General features: G+C 41.1%; 1 protein-coding gene across 1 annotated transcript; it reads right to left on the reverse strand.

Moving 5' to 3' along the window:
• Window positions 1–178: 178 nt before the first annotated feature.
• On the reverse strand, window positions 179–18,844 carry LOC111862932. Its single transcript, XM_023848800.2, has 8 exons — window positions 18,747–18,844; window positions 11,943–12,060; window positions 10,775–10,838; window positions 7,839–7,925; window positions 6,384–6,439; window positions 6,191–6,292; window positions 2,357–4,900; window positions 179–481 (listed from the first exon to the last, which is right to left on the reverse strand). Exons 2-8 carry the CDS (start codon window positions 12,021–12,023, stop codon window positions 356–358), a joined length of 3,060 nt encoding a protein of 1,019 aa, XP_023704568.1. The 5' UTR covers window positions 12,024–12,060; window positions 18,747–18,844; the 3' UTR covers window positions 179–355.
• Between the last annotated feature and the right edge of the window lie 2,617 nt (window positions 18,845–21,461).

Consider the following 21,461-nt stretch of genomic DNA (forward strand, 5'->3'; position numbering starts at 1 on the left):
GTGTTGATTATATAATATTTACAAGAATGAATTATTTACAAATAACAGAAGTTAATTTAGAAATTGAGGGGGTAGAGTCACACAAAAAAGCGTTTTAAGAACTAATTAAGAAATGAATTTCTCAATAATTGTGCATTAAGAAAGAAGCATTCCTAAAGAGATAATCATCTCTGTGTTAATATTTACATTGCTGTAAAACAATTGCTGGTTTTCATAAAATATTTTTACAATGTACAATCAATTGAAACAAGGACTCTAATAAACGGATATAATACACCATGATGATTACTGTTGGACTACAGATCTACATGTATACATGAATCGTAATGAGAAATATTTAAGATTTATTAAAAATTTAAGCAGAACCAGGCATCATGACTTCTGAAGACATCATAAACATGGATGTAGGGTACATATGCATAGCGCCCATAAGTCTGAGCATATCTTCCATGAAGTAGAGGAACTTCAAACCGTAGATGTCCTGAAAGTTCCAAACACACAATTCTAAAAGAATGACCTTCATAATATATTTAATTAATATAAAATGGTGTTCATAATTATTTTGAAATCATTACCCATTAATATGCATGGTAGGGGTTATGAATATTTCTGTCTTCTGGCACACAGTCCGTTGAAAATCAACCGACGTTTGGGAGGGCCATGTCACCTCCATCTTCAGGATCGAAGTATGAGATAAGAAGCCAGTAATACTATCAACTTCATGCGGGGTTTTTTTTGCCTTATTCTTCGACCCAAAAGATGGAGCCGAATTGTTCTCCCGAAACGTCATTTAAAGTTCAATGAACTACACAGCGTTATATCCCATAAAATATAATTCATCACAAAATGTTATTAAATTTCAAATGAAGGATATTGACAGAGACTGTACTAGCACGTAAAATTTTAGAAAACGCGGAATATTCTTTAGCAAATCTGAGGGCAATGCATCGCTTAATATAGTTAACGCCGTATGGAGCATAATATTGAAATCAATTATAATATTATAGGTTATGGGGAAGTGGCCTGGATTCATCTGGCTCAGGATGGTGGACGCTTGTGAACGTAGTGCTCAGGTCTCTTAACAGGACTAATTCTTTAGGTTTACAGACCAAAGCTTGGCATCCAATTCCCGTGCAGCACGCTCCATACACCCCCCCCTCTTCATTTAATTAACCTAATCACATTTTAATTGTTTAAATTGCAAGTGAAAACTCGTATGTTTATTGACTTGTTGGGATGGAAATTTTCGGGCCAACGAATACTTCGGCTCATGTTGGGTCCAATTTGCACCCCTCATCTTGTTAGGGCCCTTCAAAGGGCCCTGGCCCCAATAAAAGTTAACGGAGATCCTAACTGACATTCACATACTAATGAATTCATTTAAATCCTAATCTCATTTGTACCTTCTGACCATTTTGAGGACCGATATTTTGAACACTGCATTGAATGAATAAAAAATTTCAAATTTTGAGTTATATATGAAGAATGTAAGCCTCAAATCAAATTTATAATCTGTGAGAAATACGCTATAGAGATTTGGTTGGGAAGTGCTTCAACATCCCCCCTACAACCCAGATCTCTCCCCATGTGATTTTCACATTTTTTGAGACCTGAAGAAAGACATTCGTGGACATGGGTTTGCATCGGACGAAGACGTGTATGGCTGGGTAAAGATGCGGTTCCGTAGACAGCCCACAAGCTTTTTCAAGGATGGGACTGACCACCTTATCTCCCAGTGGGATAAATGTATTAACATTTCTGGAGATTACTTTTGAGGTAAGAAATGTTCTTTAATATGTTTTGGCTTCTCACCCGTTTTCATTTGACTGCCCCTCATAAAATAAGCTCCAACAGTAAGTTTTTGTACCAAAAGAAACTTCGTAACAGAAAAATGCTTAATTACAGGTTATTAAACCATTCTACATTCTAAATAAATTTCCAACAAAAAATTATTATACAATTTAAATAATATTTGATATCTTTACCTCGAAGTGATCGCAAACCTTTCGTCGTAGAGTGATATCCCAAGCCAAAAGACACACGCCCAAATCAAACAAAATATATAATTGAACAAATAAATTCAACGATACATGAAAATGCTAAAAACTCCTTAGGAAGAACTCTAACGTTATGTTACGTTCAAAATGTGCACTATAATAATGTTGAGACAACTCTGCTCTGCCTCAAAATTTATCATGAAAACGTGAGTAAAATTCAGGATAAAAGAACTATGAATAAAAGAAAAGATGCAATGTATAAATATTATAAATATAGAGAAATTAATAGAAAAATTAGATATGCAACATCAGAATTACATATAAAGGTATAAATATTATAACCATATATTAACACTCACCTGGTCAAAGAAATTTTTCTCCACATAAATGAACTCCTTTCCAACCTTCACCATAGGCTTCAAGATGTGGTTATACAGGTCAGCGGCATCACTTTCAACTGCCTTGCCCTGGGAAACGATGTCTTTTCCAACCTTTATCATAGGCTTCAAGATGTTGTTATACAGGTCAGCGGCATCACTTTCAACTGCCTTGCCCTGGGGAACGAACTCCTTTCCAATCTTCACCATAGGCTTCAAGATGTTGTTATACAGGTCAGCGGCATCATTTTCAACTGCCTTGCCCTGGGGAACGAACTCCTTTCCAACCTTCACCATAGGCTTCAAGATGTTGTTATACAGGTCAGCGGCATCACTTTCAACTGCCTTGCCCTGGGGAACGAACTCCTTTCCAACCTTCACCATAGGCTTCAAGATGTTGTTATACAGGTCAGCGGCATCACTTTCAACTGCCTTGCCCTGGGGAACGAACTCCTTTCCAACCTTCACCATAGGCTTCAAGATGTTGTTATACAGGTCAGCGGCATCACTTTCAACTGCCTTGCCCTGGGGAACGAACTCCTTTCCAACCTTTACCATAGGCTTCAAGATGTTGTTATACAGGTCAGCGGCATCACTTTCAACTGCCTTGCCCTGGGGAACGAACTCCTTTCCAACCTTCACCATAGGCTTCAAGATGTTGTTATACAGGTCAGCGGCATCACTTTCAACTGCCTTGCCCTGGGGAACGAACTCCTTTCCAACCTTCACCATAGGCTTCAAGATGTTGTTATACAGGTCAGCGGCATCACTTTCAACTGCCTTGCCCTGGGGAACGAACTCCTTTCCAACCTTCACCATAGGCTTCAAGATGTTGTTATACAGGTCAGCGGCATCACTTTCAACTGCCTTGCCCTGGGGAACGAACTCCTTTCCAACCTTCACCATAGGCTTCAAGATGTTGTTATACAGGTCAGCGGCATCACTTTCAACTGCCTTGCCCTGGGGAACGAACTCCTTTCCAACCTTCACCATAGGCTTCAAGATGTTGTTATACAGGTCAGCGGCATCACTTTCAACTGCCTTGCCCTGGGGAACGAACTCCTTTCCAACCTTCACCATAGGCTTCAAGATGTTGTTATACAGGTCAGCGGCATCACTTTCAACTGCCTTGCCCTGGGGAACGAACTCCTTTCCAACCTTCACCATAGGCTTCAAGATGTTGTTATACAGGTCAGCGGCATCACTTTCAACTGCCTTGCCCTGGGGAACGAACTCCTTTCCAACCTTCACCATAGGCTTCAAGATGTTGTTATACAGGTCAGCGGCATCACTTTCAACTGCCTTGCCCTGGGGAACGAACTCCTTTCCAACCTTCACCATAGGCTTCAAGATGTTGTTATACAGGTCAGCGGCATCACTTTCAACTGCCTTGCCCTGAGGAACGAACTCCTTTCCAACCTTCACCATAGGCTTCAAGATGTTGTTATACAGGTCAGCGGCATCACTTTCAACTGCCTTGCCCTGAGGAACGAACTCCTTTCCAACCTTCACCATAGGCTTCAAGATGTTGTTATACAGGTCAGCGGCATCACTTTCAACTGCCTTGCCCTGAGGAACGAACTCCTTTCCAACCTTCACCATAGGCTTCAAGATGTTGTTATACAGGTCAGCGGCATCACTTTCAACTGCCTTGCCCTGAGGAACGAACTCCTTTCCAACCTTCACCATAGGCTTCAAGATGTTGTTATACAGGTCAGCGGCATCACTTTCAACTGCCTTGCCCTGAGGAACGAACTCCTTTCCAACCTTCACCATAGGCTTCAAGATGTTGTTATACAGGTCAGCGGCATCACTTTCAACTGCCTTGCCCTGAGGAACGAACTCCTTTCCAACCTTCACCATAGGCTTCAAGATGTTGTTATACAGGTCAGCGGCATCACTTTCAACTGCCTTGCCCTGAGGAACGAACTCCTTTCCAACCTTCACCATAGGCTTCAAGATGTTGTTATACAGGTCAGCGGCATCACTTTCAACTGCCTTGCCCTGAGGAACGAACTCCTTTCCAACCTTCACCATAGGCTTCAAGATGTTGTTATACAGGTCAGCGGCATCACTTTCAACTGCCTTGCCCTGAGGAACGAACTCCTTTCCAACCTTCACCATAGGCTTCAAGATGTTGTTATACAGGTCAGCGGCATCACTTTCAACTGCCTTGCCCTGAGGAACGAACTCCTTTCCAACCTTCACCATAGGCTTCAAGATGTTGTTATACAGGTCAGCGGCATCACTTTCAACTGCCTTGCCCTGAGGAACGAACTCCTTTCCAACCTTCACCATAGGCTTCAAGATGTTGTTATACAGGTCAGCGGCATCACTTTCAACTGCCTTGCCCTGAGGAACGAACTCCTTTCCAACCTTCACCATAGGCTTCAAGATGTTGTTATACAGGTCAGCGGCATCACTTTCAACTGCCTTGCCCTGAGGAACGAACTCCTTTCCAACCTTCTCTATAGGCTTCCATATGTTGTTATACAGTTCTGTTAAGTGTTTTTCGATACATTTTACCTGTAACATTATTTAATAATAAGTTAACACAAGTTTCACAGCCTATTCATACGTATTGAATTGTTTGTTTATTATTTATTTATTGGCATTATTTTCATTTTGCCTGATTTGACATTTTCTATAAAATTATTTGTGTCTTTTTTTACTTATCTCCTGCTTGGAGAAGATTTTGATGATACTCAGTGCTTCTCGGAATTGAGTACCATTACCAGTAGTTTTTACGTTATTCTTTCTAAATTTTTAATAATATCATCAATAGCTGTTTACATTTTATTAAATAGTATGCATTTGAAATTTTTAAATGTGTAATGAATGAATACTCTCAGTGTTTATTTTTAATTACCTGTAACATTTCTTATGGTAGTGAGGAAAATATTATGTACCTTTTTTTCGGTAAGAATATCCCACATATTAACCTAGATTCAAGACAATGATTCTCAGGCGCCCCTCTGTTCTGTGGTCTGCCTCCTATTTTAGTGTTATCACTCGCTTGTTCTTACTAGGTTTCTCTTAAGAAACACCGTAAATGTTCCTTAAAACTCTTGAGCACATCGGTCGTTCTATATCCCATTTACTTTTCTACAAAATACTGCACTTTTCCACATTGTGGATTTATAAATTTGTAATGGCTCTCATAAAACCAGTAACTGTTTTCGTAACCAACGTACGCCCACCTGTTTTACTTTGGGTTTCCTTTTTTTTTCCAAATTGAAAAACTGGGACTGGATTTTTAAGTCTATTGTGTGCAACCGACTGATTACAACTCTATGAGCATGCGCACGTGACGAGTGGGTATAATTTTGCAACGAAATGAGGAGCTGTGGCATTGAGTTCCCACGTGGTACAAGAGGAGCATAAGGACATAAAAATGAGCACAGCATAAGAGAAATATGTGGGAAGAACGAAAAATAAATACATAAATCGAATTATAAAAAAATTAATTTTGTACTCGTAATCATACAAAATAATTGGTGATGATAGAAGAATCACTGTTACAAAATAACTTAGTTACTCGTATATTAGACGCACCATCAGGTTTACAGAAAACCAGGGGAGTCCAGTATTTATCCTTCGCGTCAGCTGTGCAGGCAACCCCGGTTCCCTGCTGTAGGTCGACAAATTTTAGTTAAACTCCTCAGTATCAAGTTTCATGACAATTCGTTCCGTTCTGCGTTTCTTGTGCTTTTCATGTCGACGGACGGACAGATGGACAAATGGATGACTGAAGCAATTTTAATATGTTCCCCTCTGCAGGGGCGACAAATTGTCTAAAACTCAAGAAGGCCCTACCTTTCTTGGACGTGGAATCTGCGATAATTGCATCAATGAAGCTGCCATCTTGAATATATTAACCTTTTCTTGTTGAGTGAATCCCAGTGAATCAGCAGCAACCTAAGTGAATAATTCCAAAATTAGTTTAAAATTAATTATTGATGGTCTATATATGTCAAATGGGAACAATATTTATTTTTCTAATACTTACGACAGTTTCAGTATCGGCCATTATGACGTCTGTCACTGCAGTCAACATTTTACATTCTGAAATTAAGTAAGTAAAAATTAAATATCTCCTGAAGATGTTACACTTCATTTAAGATACAGACGGCAATGGACAAATATAGAGAGCATATATAGAAAATCTTTTGTTTTACGCCCCATTAAGAGGTAGCGTAGTTGGTTGACGCATTATGCTACATTCCGGAAGGTCGCGGGTTCGAGTTCAGATGAGGTTATTGTATATTTTTCAATTTCCCTAATCCTTCCTGCCGCACTATGGCCCTGGGGTCGACTCAGCCTTTAACAGAAATGAGTACCACGAATCTTCCTGGAGGATAAAGGGTGCTCGGCGCGTAAGGCTGACAACATTACCGCCATCTGTGAGCCGAATGTCTAGATGATGTCGGAGCCTCAACCTCTCACAACCCTTTAGGCCTTCATGGCCTGTTAAAGGATAACTTTTTTTTCCTTGGCACTACAGCCCCAGTGGGCCGAGGCCTACCTCCATGAACATCTCCGTTCACTTCGGTCTTTCTAGATCTTACACATTCGGTAGGACTCCTTGGGCGGGTGAAAGGATAATTTTACCTTTACTTATTCACGCCCCATTAACAGATGTCATCCAATCTATTTAGTAGTTCTGTCAGTAAAACAAAACCAACAGATAATACCTTTCCATTATGCAGTCGCTTTTAACGAAGAATCACATACTTGTCTTAGCTTTCTTGTTAACCTCGTTTTATCACGATTCTGCACCAAATTATATATCTAGGTTTTATTCTTCAATTTGTGCTCATCCACCTGCAGGAGACGTGGCATAATTCAGAAGGTTAGAAGTCTTCTCTCCGTGCGTCCCGAGTTCCTTTCCAGATCAGATCATGTGCAATTTGTGGTGTGCTCCAAGCACATCTGTTTCCCCTGCCAATTCTCGTTCCACCAACTGTTCCATATTCATTAATTATCGTCTCATCGACGTTGTATAGTCGCGTTACTGGGAACGTCGTTAAATACAGAATGAACCCTTTTGACATTTAACAGGCTGATTTAACAATAAATTGTCTGCGGGGTCTCCAGCTCAGTTCTTGGTTGTATTACTGCCTACATTAATTGGGACACTCTCCTATCTTCACGAAAATACACTGAACAATCCTGATAAATGCCTCTATCATCTCCATCCAAGTCCTCATTTGTTCACCCTTCATGATCTCTCGTGAAAAGAGACAATAAGAATTTAACCAAAACAATTTTTAAACACTTAGCTTGATACAGAGAATTACTGGGTTCTTGGACTTTTTCCATCGTCCGGAATTTTAGGTAATAGAGGACACTCTAGGTAATAGTGTCCTCTATTACCTAGAATTCCGAACGATGGAAAAATTCCAAAAATCCAGTAATTCTGTGTGTCACCCACCATCGTCAGAACCCTTTAGAATCTACTTACCTTGATGTTTGGAAATTGCTTCGTACAGTAAATAGTATGTTTGTTCTATAGTCCGCTGGGGCAGAGAAAGTATCTTGTCCACCAGGTCTGAAAAAAACAAAATGAAGTCGAGGAGAATGAAATGGCTCCAGCACGCTTTGGAACGGACAGAAGGGAAAATATTTTGGTAGTAAATCTTGAAGGAAAGAGGCCACTGAGAAGACTCAGACGTAGATGAAAGAATATCAAAATGGATCTTTAAAAAACAGGACGGTGTGTGTATAGAATCGGTTCATCTCGCAGAGAATATTGAAGAATATCGAGTTTCTGTGAATAAGGTAACGAACATTCAGACTCCATACGATGCTAAGAATTTTTAGTAGTTACACAAATAGTAGTTTCTCAAGAAGAATTGGGCTCAATGTAACTAGTTGGATAGTCAGTCTCGAAGTTTAAATTAAAGATTTCATGTAGCACGGCCTTTCTTCAGAGCCTAAGCTGCTTGAGAAATTCCGAAATTTACATGGAACCAGAAGGTTCATTAGCGTGTTCACAAGCCTCTATGCAAACCCATACGAAATATAATCACGCCAATCTAATGTAATCGTAACAGTAACCAAACATGAGTGGTTTCTTCTAACATGCGGTGAAACTGTCAATTTCCTCACATGTTTTGTAATACTAAATTCGCTGCTCAATATGCAATAGTTAGTTTCACTATTTCTCTACAGATGGCTCCACAATGCAGGTATTTACAGAGATGCGTTAGGGCCGGATTGGCATTGCCTAGACCATTTTTATATATATTATTTTTTAAATAAAAAAGAGACGTTAAAACTGTGACAAACACACCCAATATCGTGGCGAATTTAGGATAGTAGTATCTCCTAGCTAATTAGTACTGGGTTCGTTCCCCAAGCTAAACAGACCGCAGCCTGAAGGACACTCTCGGCCTCTATCTGCTGCTGAGGATACTATTATATGGAGCTTTACCTCTACTTCCCCTATGTGTTCATGTCGTGGTGACTCAACACAGTGGCATATGAAGGAACAAGTTATTCTGTTAATTACCAAATTGTTTCAAAATTTATTTCATTCATTAATATTTCTACAGCCCTTTGTTGGGCCCTGGCCACTTCTTCAGTTTCGTAATCCTACACACAGTCGGTAGGACGCCTTGGCCGGCGGGTCAGCTAGTCGCAAGGCCGCTACATACACACAAAACAACATAAACAAGAAATCTACGCACACAGACATCCATGCCTTGAGTGGGTTTCGCTCCCACGATCCCAGCGTTTAAGCAAACGAAAACAGTTCAAGTCTCAGACAGCGCGCCCACTGTGATCGGCCAAAATTTACTTCTCGTAAAGGAATTTACAGTTTCAACATAGTAATTATCCTCACGTGGTTAGGATTTCTGGGTTATCTGTGGGTCCGTTAAGAGCACTCCATCAGTACCTCGATTATACAGCGTGGAACGGTGAGATGACTGGTGAATGAGTAATTGAAATGGATTTGGAAGGAAGGCGTAGTGATCTAACCAAGTGCTTATCACTGCATTGGCCTGTAAGGACTCAGGAAAGCCACGAAAATTCAATCAGAATATACAGTGCCCCGGCCTAGATTCGAACCGAGCACCTACCGAATGTGAGTCTATATTGTTAACGCTACGTCAACCGGCTGCCGGTCACGGTAGCTGAGCTGTCTAAGGCATGCACTGTCTTCGCTCGCTCGGAAGCCGGGATCGTGGGTTCGAATCCCACTCAGGCCATGGATGTTTGTATGCGTTTTTCTGTGTTTGTCGGTAGAGGCCTTGCGACGAGCTGATCACTCGCCCAAGGAGTCCTACCGAATGTATAAGATCTAGAAAAACCGAAGTGAACGGAGTTCATGGAGGTAGGCCTAGGCCCACTGGGGCTGTAGTGCCAAGGAAAAACAAAGTCAACCGGCTAGACATGATTGTGATGAATTTGTGTTTGAATAACTAGAAATTTTAGTTTCTTACGGCAATAACTAGAAGGAGTATCGTTTTATGACATGTGACGCAGTTTAGTGCAATATACAATTAATAACTTTTCAGAGGATTTTTCTGCCTCCATCGTCAGGGTGAAAATGTTGTACAGTGGTATCGGTTGACTTTGGGCTCCTTTCCGATCATGCCTCTCCCTGTATGTGTAATACTTGTTTTAACGGTCGGCTTACATTTCTACCCTGAAGATGGAGGCAGTAGTTTCCCCCCGAAATTTTGGTAATGATCTACCAGACAACACTGTGTAATATTCTAGAAGTTAGTGACGTCTCAATGAATATTTGTGAAGGAATGAACAACTGCGCAGTGGCCACCATTCTGTTCTTGTGGATCTATCTTCTTTAACTCAGAGGTTACACGTATTTATTATGCTGTCCCGTGATTTAAGCAGATGATTAAGTAAAAAGGCCAAATTTCGTTCCAAACCTTACACAACAAAATCTCTGAACACAGAATATTATGACCATGATAAATCTGGAATATTGTTCATCTAAACAATTAATTATATCTGAAATTGACTAGATTCGTCTGGCTCAGGATAGGAATCAATGGGAGGATGTCATGAACACGGTAATGAATTTTCGAGTTTAATAAAATGCAATACATTTCTTGACTAGCTCAGACACTATCAGTGCCTGAAATGGGAATCTCATCAATATATTTAATTAGCAAAGATGCTAGTTGAATTAATGAGCTTTAAATAAAAAATATATTACAAGTTTTACTCTGCTTAGTAATTATTTACTTTTGGAAAAATAATAATTTCATTAATGAAGTCTAATTATATTTTATACATTATTTTTTGTCACAAAGAGCTCAGCATGAGAGTATAGATGGTTCATATTGACTAAATATTCAAAGTTTGGTTGAGGCGTTCCAGATCATTTTGGGCACAAAAATATGGTGCTTCATACACATGGTTACTCACATGTTTCGAGTGCGGAAGTTATAAGCTTCTCGCAGAATTCAACATTGATCCCAAACAGGTCATCCTGTAAATAATAAAATAATATATGGTCATGTTATACTGTACACCATTAATTATACAGCAATTTCCCTTCATTCAGCGCAACCGTGAAACAAATTCATACGTGTATGTTATGGGCTAGCCTGACTTGCCAGTAGCTGCATCCAGCTGCTGCGCTTGAGTCCACGCATGCAAAAACGAACTCCCGGTATAATCAAGCTCTATCCAGCTAACTTCAAACAAAAAATAATATTATCCAATTCCTGCATTCCCTTTATATTCCCTTTGTTTCATACGGCATGTCGAAAAGTTTCAAATATATTCACCTTGCAAACTTCTGAGTTGGAATATACGAGTACATATACCAATATCTTGTTTATTTTGTAGTTGTCACGACTTTGACTATGAAGATGTTATATATGCTATGTTATAACGCCGCGCAGTTCGGAGAAATTCCGAAGTTTCGGAGGAATATATCGCCTCAGTCTTCATGGTCTAATGACAATCAAAGCAAGGAACCAGCAATTGCCGCATGTTTCTGTTCGTTTCTTTCTTGGTTTAGTCTTCATAGATGTTACAAGCCAGAAGACCATGTTCTTCATACCAGTAGGTGTTTATAAATTATCAGTTGATTTTGCGTCAAACCAACATTAAAGAGACATTGTTTCTAAGTACCTTTAGCATAAGCGGCCTCCGTAGTCTAGAGGTAACGTTCCCACCTCATGACTCGTGGTACGCGGGTTCAAATACCCGGCGGAGGTCGTCGAATTTTTAAGGGCGGAAAAATTCAGGGAACAAGTCCTCCGGGAGGGACTTTAAGCTGTGTGTCCCGTGTCGTAACTTTACGGTACGTAAAAGAACCTCATATCCCCAAAGGGGATCACTGAGCCAAAGTCCAGGACGTTTCCCCCCCAATAATAGTCTCTAAGGCCTCTGATAGATGGGGGAAGCATTAGATACCGCTAAGCAAGTGGCCGAACTCGCTTGCTCGGCTGGACTGATGGTACGCACCATTTATCGGTAGGGTATAGAGACTGGTAGAATATCATAGAGGGAAGCACAATAGATCAAACTGGTCGCGGTGCATGGGGAAACCCACCCTCTCTAAATAACTAAACTAAAAAAGTACCTTCAGCATGCTGAGAGCCTGGCTGATGCAGTCATTATCTTCTACGAAGAGGAACCCAACGTTCTTCAAGGAAATTGCCATTATGTTCCTATGGTGCTGAACAAACTGGATTCGATACCTGTAACACAGCAGTCTTCAATTGGTATCATGTTTGTATCTGCATTATATCACTGTTATATAAAATAGACAATATATAGATACAAATATAGATTTTACCCTGAAGATTGAGGCAGAATTTCCATTCGAAACGTCGATAAACATCAACCATATTACAGTGCGTCCCATGTCACAAGTCAGTAATGTTCAGCAGACAGATGAGTGCAACAATAAATTGAGCAGGACAGAACGTAGCACTCCCTCGTACTCGGAAGCTTCCGGCTGCGAATCCCGGCCAGAAAAGAGATATCCTATCTCTGGTGTTAGTTTATCTCAGTCCCCCGGGCAAATACCGGGATAGGGCCCAAATTTCGGTCTCGATTGCCTCCTTCCACGTCACTTCAATTCATTATTCATCCTACAATGAACGCTATACAGCCTGACCTACCAGTAGCGTCGTTAAATAAACCACAAATAATCATACTGATCATAAGTTGAAAGCAGTTTCATGAATTAATTAACTCCATGGAGTACAGCCCTTCCTTAGAATCTAATAGTTGCTCAGATAGCCAAGAAATTAAAATAAAATTTAACTAACCCGAAGGTTCAATATCGCTTTCACAAGAACCAACCACTGGTCCCTATCCTGGCCAGACGAACCTAACTTACATCCTCACAGCATATTCTCTCAAAATTTATTTTAATATTATCCTCCCATCTACGTCTAGGTCTTCAAGACTGTTTCCTACTTCAGGTTTCCCAACCAAAATTGTGTACGCATTTCTCTCTCTTTCCGTGTATGCTGCATGTTCCGCACTTCTCAACGGTTCATTGCTTCTTGGATCACAGAAAAAGCAAAGCTTCCCTCTTTTCGAGAAGTATATTTTTCAGTTGTGTATATTTTAATATTATATTATGTTCTTAAGAACTTGATGACTGCACCAAATCTTGATAATATATTTTATTACAATAATTATATAAACACGATACAATTCTGTTAGCGTTATTATAAGTATAAAGCTATCCCTGTAAACAGGCCATAGAGGCCCACAGGTTTGTGAGACGTCAAGGCTCCCACATTTTCTAGCCAATCGGCTCACAGATGGCGGTAAGGTTGTCAGCCTTGAGCACCGACCGCCATTCACCACCAGGAAGATTACTTGTATTCATTTTTATTAGAGGTTGAGTCGAACCCAGGGCCATAGTGCAGCTGGAAGGATTAGGTCAATTGAAGAAATTCAATGACCTCATCTTGAATCGAACCAGCGACCTTAAGGATTGTAACATTTTGCCTCAATCAACTATGTTATTGAGTGCCACAAGCACAATTATAAATCAGCATTAATGCAAGGCTTTTGCTCAGAATTCAGGAAAGTCTTTTGTAGGTCATTTCTTTTTTGTAATTTACTGCACGATGTTGTAGTATCTCACAGTACATAGCGTCGAATGGCCAGATAATTAGTAACTAATATATTGTAAATAATATATAGGAAGAGAGTGTGGCCTAATCGAGGTACTATCCCAGCATTCGCTTGGAAGGACTTAGTAAAACCACAAAATATCTCAGTCAGAAACGAGTACCTCCATAATACAAGCCTCGAACCTTATAAAACTCCTTCGTTTCTGTCCCTAATTACTTGCGTGAGTGGATTAATGATTAATCATTATTTTTGCAACCTTACATCTCACCAACCGACCTTCAAGTACACCTAGTGGGACGCGCGCCACCGGTTGAGAATTACTGTTGTAAGCTGTGCCAAGACATTTTTGTTAAAAAAAAAAAACAGAACATAACAAGAATTTAAAATATAGTTACGTAACAACTTACAAAGAGTTGGTCGGCCACGCATGTGTTCACTGTTTCATTTCTTACGGCTGTCAAAGGGGCAAGCCGCGCTTTACGAGACCCAATTGGATGGAATTAATGTTACTAAAAGCACTGTAAATAAGGTGGGCGCGATTTTAGATTTTACTCCCACGTGTTCAACTGGAAATGAAACATGAAGGTTACTCGTGCTACAAATTGTATGAAAACGCAAGAGTAACTTTCTGCAAGTCACGGTCATTTGGACGCGAGCCTAGACTGGCATTACATTGCGTTCTTTGCCACAAGCTGGTCTTGAGAATAATTGCAGTGTTGACCATGACCGCTAAAACCGTCTTCTGATGCTCACAGGTTCGTATCCCTTGTAGGTCAAGGATGTGACACGTGCTTCTCATTCTACCCGCTCACCATAAACCCTCTACTTCCTTATCAAGCAATGGGCCTTTTCCCATTCACACATTGAGCAGGGTAGTGTAGCGGTAACTTTATTTATTTCATTGTTTATTTAACAATATTATTAGTAACTGCACCGCCTCTGTGGTTTAGTGGTCAGTCTTCCTGACTACAGATTTAGAGGTCCGGATTCGATTCCCGGAGCTATCAGATTCTCTGAGAAGTATTGGGTCTGGAACGGGTTCACTCAGCCCCGTCAGGATAATTCAGACGCTATATCAAGGAAATGGCGGCTCCAGTTTAGAAAACCGAAATTAACGGCCGTGGGGATCCGTTGCGCTGACCACGTGACGCCCTCTACCCGCTAAAGTTGGCACTAACTTGGCCGACAAGCGGCGGTCGCTCGGTCGGTATAGTTCGCTTGCGGACTACAGGCCACGAAATTTGTTTTTGTTAGTAACTCTACTCCACAGAGTCCAGACTAGCTCTGAGGCCCAGTGAGCCTTCTAGTTTAATGCGTGCCAGAAGCTCTTTCCCTGGAGGAGTAAAGCGGCGGGGGCGTGAAGCTGACCACTCAACTCCGTCTGGTGCCCAGACCAAGAATAGAAGGAACTTAAACACTTCATGGCGTGATATTACGAGTAAACATAATTTGTGTACAAGTATAATTTTACCTTTACCTTACCGTTATGCTAGTAAATCAGATTACAGGTAGCGTCACGTGGTGTGACTATTAAGATGCAGTGACTTGGGAAGCCTACAGACAGATGCAGGCTTTATTTGTTTCAACTCACTATCTCGGCATTCACCTGGACAGTCTGAAGAAGATCACGAAGAACCTCGGTCAGGATAATCAGTGTGTCGGTCGATATCAGAACCGAGCACGTCACAGACAAAAGTCAGAAGCATTTGGCGCCTGACCCAATTTGTTGGACTGCAGTAGTAATGCTCTAGACTCGTATATTGGAGTGCTTGGTTCGAACCTCTGCCAGGATGTCTGTTATACTTACTGATATACTTCGTAGTTTTCCTCAGGTTATCATTATTATCATCCTTATTGCTATACACAGCGTTGGTAATCTATCTTTGTGCTGTGTGAGAACAGAGGCCGCATAACAACACAACAGCGACTCCTAACCTCACGCCATTTTATCTCTTAGCTGTGTAAGATTACGACATGATAAAAAGGTAAAATTGTCCCTGTGCTTAACTAATTAAGCACTACGCCATGAAGGTGTATGGGGAAGTGGATATATAGACCCACGTTTTCTTGACCTCAGCATTAGTTGGGAGGTGTGTGGTCAGCTTCACGCTCCAGCAGCTTAACCCCCTGAGAAGTAGCCCCCGGTAGCCATTGGATAGGAGGTTGGGTGGACCTCAGAGCCGGTCTGGAGGACGTGGAGAAGAAAAAATTCTTGACCCTACCAGGATTTGAACCCCGACCCTTCGGTCTTCCAGCTCGTAGCCAGTCGCTATTCCGACTGAGTTATCCCGGTTCTCAGTAAATAATATTCTATATTTACATTTAATTCAAAGCTGCAGCTATGACGATTCACCCAACTTATCCGAAAAAAAAACATATGAAACCGGGTTCATATTCCTTCTCACCAGCTGAGAATACGGGGTTGAAATCTGAGTCCTGATACCGGCTCTCCAGGCTGAGAATTTTTATGGTTTTTCTCAGTCCCTCCACTTCACATTAGCCTACGATCGCTTAATTTCATATCCTTTCGAAATTCATTACTCATTTCCATTTCACAGTTAGAAACTGGAAGCCTCTTTAACTGAACAGAGAATAAATAAGCAGCACACTAGTGCTAGGTTATCTTGTTTCGGGTGATTATATTATGCCGCTGTCAGTATTTAAATTATCTTAGAGAAAAAGGATTGGGTGGTCTGGACTGGATTCATCTGGCTCAGGATAGGGACCAGTGGATAGCTCTTATAGAGACGGTAATGAAACTTCGGTTTCAATTAGTTATTTAGTCAGTGGGCACGTAATTGATTGAGGCACTCTGCTAAAAGCCGGGAGGTTGCAGGTTCGGTTCAAGATGAGGTCATTGGATTTTTCAGTTTACCTAACCTTCCAGCCGCATTATAGTCCCGGGTCTACTTAACCTCTAACAAAAAGGAATACCAGCAATCTTACTAGGGGGTAAAGCGCGGCCGATACGTAAAGCTGAAAACTTCACCGCCATTTGAGGGCCGATTGTCGAGAAAATGTGGGAGCCTCGACTTCTCACAAACCTATGGGCCTCCACGGTCTGTTACAGGGATAGCTTTGCCTTCTTACCTAGTTATTTATTTAGTATCTAAATTACACAATCCTAACACCGGCTTATGACTATATGCTTTTCCGAAAATGGGTCATAAGTTGAAAAATGTCAAGTCGAATTCATTTTAACGTAAGATACTTAAAAGTTACTTTCCTGGAGTTCCAGGCTCAAGCCTATTTTTCCATAATTTAAATCACATTACGTTAAAATACTATTTTCGTATTAGAAAATACATGAAAGTAACACAATATTAAAGATTTAAACTATAAAAATGTTAACAACATGCAATTTCTTTAATATTTTAGCACGGATCGTAAAGAGTTGCTATTCTAGCCACCAAATCGTTACAACATGGATCATAAAAAGTTATGGTTCTAGCTGCCAGAGCATTTACAAACAGCTAACAAAATATTATCAAAATCCGACATTACCAACACCTCATGGAACTGAGACAGGAGAGCTCGAGTTATGAGATATTCTGGAAGCTGCTAGGTTTGGGAGGTGGTCACTGGGGCGTCTTGGGCTCTCTGAAGAAGCTGTCCAAGGTATGAAATTATAATTTCGAACTGTAACTCCGAAAACTGGGAAAGGATTTCTAATCCGTGTTCATTCATTTCATAGGATCCTTGTAGGATCGTATAAGTGCATTTAAGTCAGGAAGTCACACATCAAGGCACTGCTGCCTAGCATTGAACGATAGGATAATTCGTGAATAATGAATTGTACAGCATTCGGAAAAAGCAGCCATAGCCTAATCGAGGTATTATCCCAGCATTTGAGTGAGGGTACTGAGGAAAACTGCGATATCCAATGTCGAAACCGGGATTCGATCCGAAAACATCCAGAATACAAGTCTAGAAGGTTATCGCTGGACTAATCAGTCCATTTAATTTCTGTGACGTAATTAAAGTAAATAATGAAAAAACTTATCCGAATTTTCTTAAACACAATATTCTTCTTCAGCGATACTGTTCGTACTTCAGTGAATGGCGACGAGGCGCCACAGTCTAGGTCGGAGCTTCCTGGATCTGTATGTTCGAAATGACGCAGGGGGAAAACTTATTTTTTGTTGCTGTCTCGTCACCGGACTGCAATCAGAATGATAACATAAAGAGAGCGAATAGATCATTTTAAAATGTGGAGAAGTTCGAATATTTCGGAACGACAGTGACATACTGAAATGTTATGCATAAGAGAAAAAGAACCTATTAAATTCAGTTAATCCATTCGGTTCAGAATCTTTTATCTTCTTGCCTGCTCAAACACGATAACATTAAAATATAAAAAACTGCAATTTTTTCCCCTTATTTATGTATGGGTGTGAAACTTGGCCTCTGACATTAAAGGGGGAACATAGACTGAGGGTGTTTGAGAACAGGGTGCTGAGGAGAGTACTGAGACCGACAAGAGATGAAGTGACAGGAGGTTGCAGAAAACTGCATAATGAGGAGTTTCATAACTTGTACTCTTCGCCAAATATAAGTAGAATGATCAAGTCAAAGAGGATGAGATTGCCAGGGCATGTAGCACGAGTTAGTGTGCAAATGAGTGCATACAAGGTTTTGGTGGGAAAACCAGAAGGAAGGAAACCGCTAGAAAGACCAGACATAAAGGTAAAAAAGGTAAAGTTGTTCCTGTGCTTAATGAAATAAGCACTACGCCAAAAAGGCGTACGGGGGAGTCGATGTAGAGATATATTTTTTATCTCGGCACTAGTTGGAGTTGAGGGGTCAGGTTCACGCCATGGCCACTTTACCCCCAGGGAATGAGCCCCTTGTACCCATTGAATAGTGGACCCAAGAGAAGGAATGGGCAACGTGGAGAAGAGAAAATTCTTGATCCTACAGGGACTCGAACTCTGACCCCTCGCCGTCCATCCAGTAGCCAGTCTCTATACCGACTACGCCATTTCGGCTCACAGAAAGACCAGACGTAGATGGGATAATAGAGAAGAGAAACAGGATAAATGGCTGCCGGCTGGATTCATCTGGCTTTGTGTGGGCACCAGTGGCAGTCCCTTGCGGACACGGTACTGAACTTTCGGGTTCCATGAAATTCTGGTAATTTATTGAGAGGCTGCACAATTTTCGGCTTCTCAAAAGGGTTCAGTTCCATGGTGTTAATTAGTTAGTTAGTTAGTTAGTTAGTTAGTTAGAAAGTATCAGTTTTCATACAGAATAGATAGATGTGCTTTTCAGGAGCCATTTAGCGTACCTTTGACGAACAGCAAGGCTTGATTTCTTCTACCAAAGCGTCTGGACCAACCAACTCCGTCCCTCTGGATCTTATGCCACCCTCTTCTCATGGACGCCTTGATATAGGGCAGCCCCAGCGCAGCGTAACAAACCATGCTCAGAGGGACGCGTCTTCCCATTGGCTCTCGAGGTCAGCTGATCCTGCGAAGAAAATCACGCTCTTCCATAATATGTTAAGGAATAGAGCCAAACAACGGAAATATCCCCAATAAATCCAGACACGTGGAACTTTTTCTGCTTTTGGTTTCCCCAAATCTCCCTTCCCCTCGTGAAAATTAGCGTAAGACAGCCATGAAAATTTATAGCACTTAGATCTATAGTTTACACAGGTAAAATTTATATACACCCACTCCCATACGTCTTCATGGCATAGTGCTTTCTTCATGGCATAGTGCTTGCCTCCATGAACTTAGGGACAACTTTACCTTTTACAGATAAAATGTACTCGTACATTCTGAAAATTTCAACTAAGAAAGAAATTGGCGCAAAAACAATGCGCTTAGTTAACTAACTCCACATATCTGAGCCCTTCTTGAGAAACCACCAGTTGTGTAGCTACTCAAAAATTTTTCCAAAATATTAAGGAAACTGAATGTTCATTACCATGTTCACAAAAGCCGTCCACTTGTCCCTAATCTGAGCCAAATTCATTCAGTTCATACCTCCATACTCTTCCTCCAAGATCCAGTTTCATATTATTCTCCCATCTACAACGAGGTCTTCCTAGAGGACTCTTTCTTTAGGACTTAGTACCAAATCACTGTTCTCCCATGCATACTACATGTCCTGTCTTTTAATCTTCCTTGATCTGATGTATCTAACAATATCTAGAGAGGAATAGATCTTATGAAGCTCCTTGTTACATAATCTCCTCAAGTCCTCTATTATATCATCCCTCTTAGGTCCAAATATTCTCCTCAGCATCTAGTCATCAAACTCCCTTCGTCTGTATTCTTCCCTTAATGTGAGAGACCAAAGTTAAGCTCATAGCAGAACTATAAGGTTACAGTTCTGTGCATTTTAATCTTTGTATTTTGCTATAGCAGATGAGATGGCAGGTTCCATAAAATGCTGGGAGCTCTCGAATGAATCAGCAACTGTTAGCTTCTCAAAAATGACTCTACTCCGTGGAGTTAGACATAAAATACAATGCAATTAACAAAAATGAGATACTTAAAAACAATTCAAGGCTGCACTAGAATTGTTCATGTTAAGAATGACGACAATATGAAAGAAATTAAGATAGAACTAGCACAATACCAAATGGAGGCCCTCAGGCCAAACTGGACGAACTATTTCGAAAGTAAGACGGATATAATAATAAAGGGAAAACTATACCTGTAACAGGCCATGGAGGCCCATAGGGTTGTGAGACATTGAGGCTCCCACTTTTTCTAGACAATCGGCTCACAGAATGCGATAAGGGTGTCAGTCGTACGCGCCTGCGCCCTTTACCCCCAGGAAGATTCCCGGAACTCATTTCCGTTAGAGACCGAGTAGACGCAATGGCCATAATGTGGCTGGAAGTATTAGGGCAAATGAAAAATTCAATAACCCTATAAGGATTCGAAACCGCGATCTCCCGGCTTGTAGAATAGTGCCTCAACCAACTACGCTACCGCGTGCACCGGATGAGATAACACTGGAACATATTCCACAGTATAAACGAAAAGGATGCCGAAGGAGGTATGGGGAAAATATAATTGTCATGTGAGGTCGGAACAGGCTTTATTGGCTGTTCAATGAAGTGAAGAGGAAAAAGAACAAGAAGAAGGAAACGAAGACGTAGCCTACGCCTATAGAAAGATTAGCAGTGAACAACGTAGAGATATGGTACCTATTCAAAGGAGGTCTAACAGCTGCATTTAACGAGCTTAATAGCGTTCGAAAGAGAAGAAGGAAGAACACATGAAATTCTCACGGGTCTTAAGAGCAACATTTTTTTTTCTTGGCACTACAGCCCCAGTGGGTCTAGGCCTACCTCCATGAACTTCTCCGTTCACTTTGGTTTTTCTAGATCTTACACATTCGGTAGGACTCCTTGGGCGGGTGATCAGCTCGTCGCAAGGCCTCTACCTATATACAAACACAGAAAAACGCACACACACAAACTAAACATCCATGCCTTGAGTGGGATTCGAACCCACGATCCCGGTTTCCAAGCGAGCAAAGACAGTACATGCCTTAAACCGCTCGGCTACCGTGACCGGCGCAACAAAATTTGACTTGCGATATTTTTTACTGACTACTAAACACATTTCATGTAGGAACGTATCCACAAAAACGTAAATGTTTGTTAAGCACTTCATCGTCTTCTAGGAGCTCTATATCGGAGTCTGAATGTTCCAGAAGTGTGTCATCTGGTGGTGGTGTGATGTCGAGTTTCCGTTAGTTCTTTTTTCTCCGCCTTATATATGAACACGCGGACTGCTAACGCGACGCCTGTTGGACGGCACAGCGTCTCATGACCGTGGAACATCTGATGATGTCACGGCCAGGGCGTGCGCTATATCTCGGCATATCTGTGTCCAGTCCGCATCTTTATTTAAACCATTTATTTTTAAGCTTTCTGTGTCAGATTTGACTTCTCAAGGTGGTGACTGTGCATATTGCTGTCTTATGGGTTGTAATGTCTTGCAGCCTGTTAGAAAAATGCCCACGTTTCGGAAGAACT

Source organism: Cryptotermes secundus, unplaced genomic scaffold, assembly GCF_002891405.2.
Source record: "Cryptotermes secundus unplaced genomic scaffold, Csec_1.0 scaffold697, whole genome shotgun sequence".
Classification (NCBI taxonomy): Eukaryota; Metazoa; Arthropoda; class Insecta; order Blattodea; family Kalotermitidae; genus Cryptotermes; species Cryptotermes secundus.